This window comes from Salmo trutta, chromosome 15 (genome assembly GCF_901001165.1).
Source record: "Salmo trutta chromosome 15, fSalTru1.1, whole genome shotgun sequence".
NCBI classification, from domain to species: domain Eukaryota; kingdom Metazoa; phylum Chordata; class Actinopteri; order Salmoniformes; family Salmonidae; genus Salmo; species Salmo trutta.
In genome coordinates, this window is record NC_042971.1 from 3,711,474 (window position 1) to 3,723,337 (window position 11,864).

The following is an 11,864-nucleotide window of genomic DNA, read 5'->3' on the forward strand; positions in this document are numbered from 1 at the left end:
TTGTGATGGTGTAGACTATATTACATGGAGTTATTGTGATGGTGTAGACTATATTACATGGATTTATTGTGATGGTGTAGACTATATTACATGGAGTTATTGTGATGGTGTAGGCTATATTACATGGAGTTATTGTGATGGTGTAGACTATATTACATGGAGTTATTGTGATGGTGTAGACGATATTACATGGAGTTATTGTGATGGTGTAGGCTATATTACATGGAGTTATTGTGATGGTGTAGGCTATATTACATGGAGTTATTGTGATGGTGTAGGCTATATTACATGGATTTATTGTGAAGGTGTAGGCTATATTACATGGATTTATTGTGATGGTGTAGTCTATATTACATGGAGTTATTGTGATGGTGTAGGCTATATTACATGGAGTTATTGTGATGGTGTAGACTATATTACATGGAGTTATTGTGATGGTGTAGGCCATATTACATGGAGTTATTGTGATGGTGTAGTCTATATTACATGGAGTTATTGTGATGGTGTAGGCTATATTACATGGAGTTATTGTGATGTTGTAGACTGTATTACATGGAGTTATTGTGATGGTGTAGACTATATTACATGGAGTTATTGTGATGGTGTTGACTATATTACATGGAGTTATTGTGATGGTGTAGGCTATATTACATGGAGTTATTGTGATGGTGTAGACTATATTACATGGAGTTATTGTGATGGTGTAGGCTATATTACATGGAGTTATTGTGATGGTGTAGTCTATATTACATGGAGTTATTGTGATGGTGTAGGCTATATTACATGGATTTATTGTGATGATGTAGGCTATATTACATGGAGTTATTGTGATGGTGTAGACTATATTACATGGAGTTATTGTGATGGTGTAGACGATATTACATGGAGTTATTGTGATGGTGTAGACTATATTACATGGAGTTATTGTGATGGTGTAGGCTATATTACATGGAGTTATTGTGATGGTGTAGACTATATTACATGGAGTTATTGTGATGGTGTAGACTATATTACATGGAGTTATTGTGATGGTGTAGACTATATTACATGGAGTTATTGTGATGGTGTAGACGATATTACATGGAGTTATTGTGATGGTGTAGGCTATATTACATGGATTTATTAGACTTTTTAAAATGTAGATGTTCCATAGGTCTGCATCAGTGTCTTGTAGGCTGTGTGTGGAATCCAGGAGATGCTAAATGTGTTGATGTTAATTAAAGGTCAATTACCATGAGACTGTCAGTTATCTGCATGACAATCACCGGCTGACAAAATGTCATGACCTACACAGCCCTCGGTGACATCAATAAGGGATCATAGCTTTCACCTGGATTCACCTGGTCAGTCTATATCATGGAATAAACAGGTACTCCTAATGTTTTGTACACACAGTGTATATCATGTGTCTATAATAAACAAGCTTGAACTGAGAAGGGAAGAGGGAGGGCAGCCAGGAAGGTAGGGGAAAAGAACGACAGATTTGTGTTTAGTTTGTAGGTGAACAAAACATGAAAAATACGTAGATACATTTGTGTCCTCAAATGTTATGTAATCTAAACATCTCACATTAGCTGGTAGAACTGACTAATGATATGAATCATAGAGGTCTTATAACTAATTACATTCTACAGGTCCATTGTTTTGTCTCATGTACCTTTATATTCATATACCCTGGGGGCTATGTAGCTTCTGATCAGTCATGTTTGTCTCATGTACCTTTATATTCATATACCCTGGGGGCTATGTAGCTTCTGATCAGTCATGTTTGTCTCATGTCTCTTTATATTCATATACCCTGGGGGCTATGTAGCTTCTGATCAGTCATGTTTGTCTCATGTCTCTTTATATTCATATACCCTGGGGGCTATGTAGCTTCTGATCAGTCATGTTTGTCTCTTTATATTCATATACCCTGGGGGCTATGTAGCTTCTGATCAGTCATGTTAGTCTCATGTCTCTCTATATTCATATACCCTGGGGGCTATGTAGCTTCTGATCAGTCATTTTAGTCTCATGTATCTTTATATTCATATACCCTGGGGGCTATGTAGCTTCTGATCAGTCATGTTTGTCTCATGTCTCTTTATATTCATATACCCTGGGGGCTATGTAGCTTCTGATCAGTCATGTTTGTCTCTTTATATTCATATACTCTGGGGGCTATGTAGCTTCTGATCAGTCATGTTTGGAGTTGTGCTGTTATGCAGACACAAGATTTTTTGATGTTTTGTTTTGTCTATAATTTAAAACGTTTTGTTCACCTGGTAAAGTAACATTAAATGGAGAGATTGTAGAGGGAAACAAGTATTTCAGTGGAAGAGAAATGTACTAGGTGATTGAGAGGGTGTCTGAGATAAAGCAAACAGATATGTAGCTAGTGAAAGTAACAAATAAATTGGGAAAGAATGGAAATGGGAATTTAATTGGAAAGTAAGAATTCTCATTTTGATTAAGATTGAACAACATGTTTATTTTCTCCTTTAGGAGAGGATGGGGTGTCCCTATCTCTCCCTTTGAAATGTTTCCTGAGGCTGTTGCCTTGGGAGAGCAGCTAGTGACATTTCTGCAAAGAAACACATGGATGAACCTGAAGGCTATTTTCTGGTAATTGTGTCGTTATTATGTGCCAGATGTTAATTGAGACTACAAACCGTTATAATTGGGTTACTTGCAGGTTTTTACTGGTCATTTGGACGAGGAGATTCATTTGGGAAATCGTTTTGTAATATCGAGGACAGTGAAGAAAGCAGTGGGAAAGGTGGATTCTATCAATCTAGAAGCCTCCTTGTTTTGGTTAATTGTGTTGATGATGAACAGAAGAAGCACTGGATCTGGCTAAATTGTCCACGTCAGAAGCAACATGTATTGAACTTCGGAGCAGGGCGCCTGCCAAAGACGTTACAGCTGGAGTCTTGTTGGATATAGTTGACGAGTACCTTAGTCAGAAAATCCCAGGAGTGGTCAGTGCAGGTCACCTGACCACTATGGTGAATGGAAGGAAGGAGAAAAGAATATTGATAGGATCTCTGCACCCGATTAGACAACAATCAGCCATTTACATCTGCTAACCATGTGTATGTGACCAATACAATTTGATTTCATTGATTTGTACTGTCATATTGTGATCAGTATTAAAACATTTCCACCTCTCTTCTTCCATCTGGTTGATGAACCTTTATTAGTCACATCTGTCACATGTACATATCATTCAGTTGAATTGAGTTGATACATAAACAAGATTGCTGTGTCAAAAATGTGACAAATAAACATTGTACAATATTTACAAACACCAAGAACCCAATAACAACCAGATCAGTGATGTGTAAATGAAACCGGTTTAACAACACAGTGGGGTGATTCATTATATTAACCTGTCTGGGAACCTGGGACGCTACAATATTTACAAACCCAATAACAACCAGATCAGTGATGTGTAAATGAAACCAGTTTAACAACACAGTGGGGTGATTCATTATATTAACCTGTCTGGGAACCTGGGACGCTACAATATTTACAAACCCAATAACAACCAGATCAGTGATGTGTAAATGAAACCAGTTTAACAACACAGTGGGGTGAATCATTATATTAATGACAATGTCTGTCAACTTCAATGGTGTTTATTCATGAATATTTACAATCATATGTTTACACACTAGAGAGATATTCTACATTGTTCATACCAAACACCCTGGATAGAGGGGTTTACACGCTAGAGAGATATTCTACATTGTTGCTCCAGTGTGTCTGACTGAACATGACTAGAGTGATATTCTACATTGTTGCTCCAGTGTGTCTTACTGAACATGACTAGAGAGATATTCTACATTGTTGCTCCAGTGTGTCTTACTAAACATGACTAGAGAGATATTCTACATTGTTGCTCCAGTGTGTCTTACTGAACATGACTAGAGAGATATTCTACATTGTTGCTCCAGTGTGTCTTACTGAACATGACCCTGATTAGAGTGAAACATCATGTTGTGTTTGACACAGAGACCACCTGACACAGGGACACTGAGGAGTCATCATAAACCCTAAACCCTGGATAGAGGGGCTCAGTGAATGTGGAGGTGAATGTGTACAGGTGGGTCAGTGTGTCAGAGGAGACTCTATAGAAGGACAGAGTGCCGGCTGGCCAGTCCAGATACACTCCTACTCTGTGGGAGCTGGAGGAGGGGACGTCTATGGTAGTGTCATTATTATTGTGACAGGCAATGTAACTGTTGTCAGAGCAGTCCAGACTCCAGGACTTGTCATTGTATCCAAGACCACATTCCTCAACCCCTCCTCTCCTGTTGATTTCTTTATATGTCACTCCTATATCAGACCTTCTCACACTCCACTCTGCCTCCCAGTAACAGCGCCCAGTCAGACCCTCTCTACATAGCACCTGTCCCCAGCCCTCAAATCTCTCTGGGTGATCAGGATACGGCTGCTCCTCTCTCCTCCATGTCACCTTTCTGTTCTCCTCAGACAGAGAGAGGTGTCTGTTTACTGTGTTTGGGTCCAGTGTGAGATCACAGACATCTGATGGATGAAACCAGACACAATATTAGAAATCATCATCATTCACACACACACACACACACACACACACACACACACACACACACACACACACACACACACACACACACACACACACACACACACACACACACACACACACACACACACACACACACACACACACTTATGTAACACGAACACGCCACACACACTCACATATTCAAAGCAACTATTTGTAAACGTTGGTGTCCCTGATTTGTGCTTCTGTAGAACTACAGATGATATTTAATATGACCAAGTCAGTAATGATGGTGGTCTTTGACTTAACTTGAATTAAGACTTATTCTTAGTCATATTCTTCACAGCAGTCAACACTCACATTTTCTAAGCCCAGGTTTCATTCTGTTCTCTCCACCATGTTCCACACTGTAGCGGTAAGCAGAAGAACAGACAGTCATTGAGGGATACACCTGAACTCTCTCTCACACACACACACACACACACACACACACACACACACAATCAGCATATAACTTTGTCCAAGTGGTGGTCAGAATGTTTGTCTTAACTAGCCTGAAAAGTCAAACATGTCTGATATGAACATTGACATAAACCCTCTACATACTTGAGTTTCTCCAGTCTGCAGTGTGGATCCTCCAGTCCAGCAAAGAGCAGTCTGACTCCTGAGTCTCCTGGGTGATTGTAGCTCAGGTCCAGCTCTCTCAGGTGTGAGGGGTTTGACCTCAGAGCTGAGACCAGAGAAGCACAGCCTTCCTCTGTGACTAGACAGCCTGACAGCCTGCAAAGAGTCAAATCATATTAAAATCACACTGCTATTATTTGTGGTGAAAATAGCTGCAGTACATTTTTTTAAATTCGTAACTTATTTTGTACATAATGTTTCTGCCACTGTCTCTTATGACCAAAAATAGCTTCTAGATGTCAGGACAGCAATTACTCACCTCGTGCTGGACAAAGATTTTTTCTTTAACAAGTCGGACGCGAAGGATGTACTTTTGACACCCGACAAGGCCCAAATCCCCGTGATTGACATGAGAAAGAGACAGAGATATCGGGGACGTAGGTCGGGGATCCGACGGTGTGTGGGTAATCTGCCTCTATCATCAGTCCTATTAGCCAACGTACAATCATTGGATAACAAAATAGACAAACTACGATCACGAATATCTATTGTTTCACCGAGTTGTGGCTGAACGATGACATGGATAAAATACAGCTGGCGGGTTTTTCGCTGCATAGAACAGCCGCCTCCGGTAAGACAAGGAGTGACGGTCTGTGTATATTTGTTAACAACAGCTGGTGCACGAAATCTAATAGTATGGAAGTCTTGAGGTGTTTCTCGCCTGAGGTAGAGTATCTCATGATAAGCTATAGACCACACTATTTACCAAGAGAGTTTTCATTTATATTCTTTGTAGCTGTCTATTTACCACCAAAAACCGATGCTGGCACTAAGACCGGACTCAATGAGCTGTATACGGCCATAAGCAAACAGGAAAACACTCACCAAGAAAAAAACCTCTAGATCACCTTTACTCCACACACAGAGATGCATACAAAGCTCTCCCTCACCTTCCATTTGGCAAATCTGTCCATAATTCCATCCTCCTGATTCCTGCTTACAAGCAAAATCTAAAGCAAGAAGCACAAGTGACTAAATCAATAAAAAAGTGGTCAGATGAATCAGATGCTAAACTACAGAACTGTTTTGCTATCACAGACTGGAATATGTTCCGGGATTCTTCCGATGGCATTGAGGAGTATACCACATCAGTCATTGGCTTCATCAATAAATGCATCGATGATGTCGTCCCCACAGTGACCGTACGTACATACCCCAACCAGAAGCCAAGGATTACAGGCAACATCCGCACTGAGCTAAAGGGTAGAGCTGCCTCTTTCAAGGAGCGGGACTCTAACACGGAAGCTTATAGGAAATCCCGCTATGCCCTCCGACGAACCATCAAACGAGCAAAGCCTCAATACAGGACTAAAATCGAGTCATACTACACCGGCTCCGATGCTCGTCGGATGTGGCAGGGCTTGCAAACTATTACAGACAAAGGGAAGCACAGACGCTAGCTGCCCAGTGACACGAGCCTACCAGATGAGTTAAGTTACTTCTATGCTCACTTCGAGGCAAGCAACACTGAAGCATGCATGAGAGCATCAGCTGTTCTGGACAACTGTGGGATCATGCTCTCCGTAGCCGTTGTGAGTACAACTTTAATCAGGTCAACATTCACAAGGCCGCAGAGCCAGATGGATTACCAGGACGTGTACTCCAAGCATGTGCTAACCAACTGACAAGTGTCTTCACTGACATTTTCAACCTGTCCCTGACTGAGTCTGTAATACCAACATGTTTCAAGCAGACCACCATAGTCCCTGCACCAAAGAACACTAAGGTAACCTGCCTAAATGACTATAGACCCGTAGCACTCATGTCTGTAGCCATGAAGTGCATTGAAAGGCTGGTCATGGCTCACATCAACACCATTATCCCAGAAACCCTAGACCCACTCCAATTTCCATACCACCCCAACAGATCCACAGATGACGCAATCTCTATTGCACTCCACACTGCCCTTTCCCACCTGGACAAAAGGAACACCTATGTGAGAATGCTATTCATTGACTGCAGCTCAGCGTTTAACATCATAGTGCCCTCAGAGCTCATCACTAAGCTAAGGACCCTGGGACTAAACACCTCCCTCTGCAACTGGATCCTGGACTACCTGACGGGCCGCCCCCAGGAGGTAAGGGTAGGTAACAACACATCTGCCATGCTGATCCTCAACACAAGGGCCCCTCAGGGGTGCGTGTTTAGTTCCCTCCTGTACTCCCTGTTCACCCATGACTTCATGGCCAGGCATGACTCCAACACCATCATTAAGTTTGCCGACGACACGACAGTGGTAGGCCTGATCACAGACAACGATGAAACAGCCTATAGGGAGGAGGTCAGAGACCTGGCCATGTGTTGCCAGGCTAACAACCTCTCCCTCAACATGATCAAGACAAAGGAGATGATTGTGGACTACAGGAAAAGGAGGACAGAGCACGCCCCCATTCTCATCGATGGTGTTGTAGTGGAGCAGGTTGAGAGCTTCAAGTTCCTTGGTGTCCACATCACCAACAAACTATCATGGTCCAAACAGACCAAGACAGTCGTGAAGAGGGCATGACAAAGCCTATTCCCCCCAGGAGACTGAAAAGATTTAGGATGGGTCCTCAGATCCTCAAAACGTTCTACAGCTGCACCATCGAGAGCATTCTGACTGGTTGCATCACTGCCTGGTAGGGCAACTGCTCGGCCTCTGACCGCAAGGCACTACAGAGGGTAATGCGAATGGCCCAATACACCACTGGGGCCAAGCTTACTGCCATCCAAGACCTCTATACCAGGCGGTGTCAGAGGAAGGCCTAAATTTGTCAAAGACTCCAGCCACCCTAGTCATAGACTGTTCTCTCTGCTACCGCACGGCAAGCGGTACTGGAGCGCCAAGTCTAGGTCCAAGAGGGTTCTAAACAGCTTCTACCCCCAAGCCATAAGACTCCTGAACAGCTAATCAAATGGCTACTGCTACTCTTATGCTGCTGCTACTCTCTTTGTATTATCTATGCGTAGTCACTTTAACTCTACCTACATGCGCATATTACCTCAATTATCTCAACCAACCTGTGCTCATTGACTCTGGTACCGGTACATTGACTCTGTACCGGTACCCCCTGTATATAGCCTCGCTGCTGTTATTTTACGGCTGCTCTTTAATTATTTGTTATTTTTACTTACGTATCTATTTTTTACTTAAAACTTATTTTTCTTAAAACTGCATTGTTAGGGCTCCCGAGTGCCGCATCGGTCTAAGGCACTGCATCTCAGTGTAAGAGGTGTCAATGCAGTCCCTGGTTCGAATCCAGGCTGCATCACATCCAGCAGTGACTGGGAGTCCCATAGGGCAGCACACAATTGGCCCAGCGTCGTCTGCATTTGGCTGGGGTAGGCCGTCATTGTAAATAACAATTTGTTCTTAACTGACTTGCCAAGTCAATTAAAGGTTAAATAAAAAATACGAATGAATTGTTGTAGGCTAATGTGATTAGCATGAGGATGTAAGTAACAAGAACATTTCCCAGAACATAGACATATCTGATATTGGCAGAAAGCTTAAATTCTTGTTAATCTAACTGTACTGTCCAATGTACAGTAGCTATTACAGTGAAATAATACCATTCTGTTGTTTGAGGAGAGTGCACAGTTATGAACTTGAAAAGTTATTAATAAACCAATTAGGCACATTTGGCAGTCTTGACACATACATTTTGAACAGAAATGTAATGGTTCATTGGATCAGCCTAAAACTTTGCACATACACTGCTGCCATCTAGTGGGCAAAATCTAAATTGCGCCTGGGCTGGAATAATACAGTATGGCCTTTCTCTTGTATTTCAAAGATGATGGTACAAAAAAAACGCTTGGTTTATCTTTGTATTATCTTTTACCAGATCTAATGTGTTATATTTTCTTACATTCATTTCACATTTCCACAAACTTCAAAGTGTTTCCTTTCAAATGGTATAAAGAATATGCATATCCTTGCTTCAGGTCCTGAGCTACAGGCAGTTAGATGTGTCGTTTTAGGCAACATTTTAAAAAAGGGGAGTATCCTTAATGCTTGTAAGTAAGCATTTCACTGTAAGGTCTGCACCTGTTGTATTAGGCGCAATTGTTATATTTGATTTGATTTAGTCCGCCCATTTGCAGAAGTCATAGGTATTCTGAAACATTTTCTTATAGTGTATTAAAGTAGTCAACAGATGAGTATTTGGTTGTAAATATGGTTGAATTTGCAGTTTGTTTTGGTTTATGTTTTGCCCAAAAGTAACTGAATGGTGGATGATGACTGGGGTAATTGTCTGTTTAAGTGTGTAGATAACATGTTTCTAAACACTACTAAATTAATCCTGATGATACCATGATCAATACAAATCATAAACCAATCATGAAAAATGATGAGTGAGAAAGTTACAGAGGCTACAACAAAACAGCTAACCTCTCACCATTACCAATAACAGAGACTACAACAAAACATGCTAACCTTTAACCATTACCAATAACAGAGGCTACAACAAAACATGCTAACCTCTCACCATTACCAATAACAGAGGCTACAACAAAACATGCTAACCTCTCACCATTACCAATAACAGAGGCTACAACAAAACATGCTAACCTCTCACCATTACCAATAACAGGAGAGGTTAGCATTTATTCTGATCTTTGTGCCTCTGTAACTTTCTCATTGATCATCATTCACGATTCATTCATGATTATTCATAATCATGGTAGCATCCGCATGAATGTAGAAGTGTTCAGAAACATCTTCTATTCTTACTGACAGAACAAGTGAAGTGACTCCAAAATGACAGGACATTATTCACCATTCAGTTTCTATTAGTAAAAACATCATCTAAAACACAACCAAAACAACTGGAAAATACATTCAACAACTTTGTAGAATCACAAGCTTGATGTAATGACTGTAGGTATGGAATATGGGACCAAATATTAAACTTATGACTACTTTAATAAAATATAAGTGAATTTATTCAAATAATTAAGACTTCTTCAAATGGGAGATCTAGATATATAAAACGCTTTCATTTCTAAACGGTAGCACAGATATGTATGAAAACCCTGAAATAAAAGGTGACGTTCTGTACTGTCACTTAATATGAAACATTCTATCTGAAATCCAAAATGCTGGAGCATAGCACCACATTTAAAACTGTAAGCTTCACTGTCCAAACAGACATGGTGTGGACTATTGTGTGTCTGGTAAACACATGTGGATCTGAGGAACAGTTATCACTTGTTGACCAACTACAGGAATACTGACCTCAGAGTCTCCAGTCTGCAGTGGGGATTCCCCAGTCCAGCAGAGAGCAGCTTCACTCCTGAATCCTTCAGGTCATTGTTACTCAGATCCAGCTCTTTCAGGTGTGAGGGGTTTGACCTCAGAGCTGAGACCAGAGAAACACAGCCTTCCTCTGTGACTAGACAGCCTGACAGCCTGCAAAGAGTCAAATCATATTAAAATCACACTGCTATTCTTTGGTGGTGAAAATAGTGGCAGTATATTTTTTCTACATATTCAGATATCAGTGTCCTGAAACCTTCCATATCTATTCATGAATGAATGTATCATTATTATAAACTACATATTATCAAGGTATTGCTTGTAGAGAGAAAAATGCATATTACAAATATTTGAGTAGACTGACCAGACCAGTTTAAAAAGCAGTATCAGTCAAAAGACAGACAGTGAGGTATCAGATTTAGATTGTATTGAGTATACAGTCCACATCATATCTATTTTGACAGTGAAGCTAACGTTTTAAATGTGGCTCTATACTCCAACATTGTGGATGTTTCAAATGTTTTTATTTTAGGATATTTTATTAAGATTTTGACCACTTTGACTACTTTAATATACTATGAGTGAACTGGTCAAAATACTTATGACTTCTTCAAGTGAGCGGACTAAAATGACAGGACATTATTCAACATTCAGTTTCTATTAGGAAAAATATCATCCAAAACACAAGTAAGACAACCTGCAAATGCATTCAACAAGTTTGTAGAATCACAAGCTTGATATAATCACTGCAGGAAAAAAATATTGGACCAAACACTAAACTTTTGACTAAATGATTTGTACAAATAATTAGGACTTCTTCAAATGGGAGAACTACATACATAAAGTACTTTTATATCTAAATGGTAAAACAGATATGTATGAATACCTTTAAATTAAAGCTAACATTCTGTACTGTCACCTAATATGAAACATTCTATCTCAAATCTAAAATGCTGGAGTATAGCACCACATTTAAAATTGTAATCTTCTCTGTCCAAACACATATGGTGTGGACTATGTGTGTCTGGTAAACACATGTGGATCTGGTGAACAGTTATCACTTGTTGACCAACTACAGGAATACTGACCTCAGAGTCTCCAGTTTACAGTGGGGATCCTCCAGTCCAGCAGAGAGCAGCTTCACTCCTGAATCCTTCAGGTCATTGTTACTCAGATCCAGCACTCTCAGGTGTGAGGGGTTTGACCTCAGAGCTGAGACCAGAGAAGCACAGCCTTCCTCTGTGATTCCACAGCCTGACATTCTGACAAAGAGATCATCATGACTTGTTAGTTTTTTTTTGCATATATTTCTATTTATTTCAATCTCTTTTTCCTTTTTCAAATTAAATATACCTTCCTGCAACCAGCCTCACCCAATTACCTTTAGCTCAAACTCAAGCTGCT

The 11,864-nt window shown here is 40.5% G+C and overlaps 1 protein-coding gene across 1 annotated transcript; it reads right to left on the reverse strand.

The window, feature by feature from the left end:
- Positions 1 to 3,162: 3,162 nt before the first annotated feature.
- On the reverse strand, positions 3,163 to 11,622 carry LOC115149656 (stonustoxin subunit beta; the record flags this gene model as incomplete). Its single annotated transcript, XM_029692601.1, has 4 exons — positions 3,163 to 4,533; positions 4,895 to 4,941; positions 5,141 to 5,314; positions 11,549 to 11,622. Coding segments are annotated over 4 exons (849 nt in total), but the record flags the coding sequence as incomplete, so codon positions are not given.
- Positions 11,623 to 11,864: the final 242 nt, after the last annotated feature.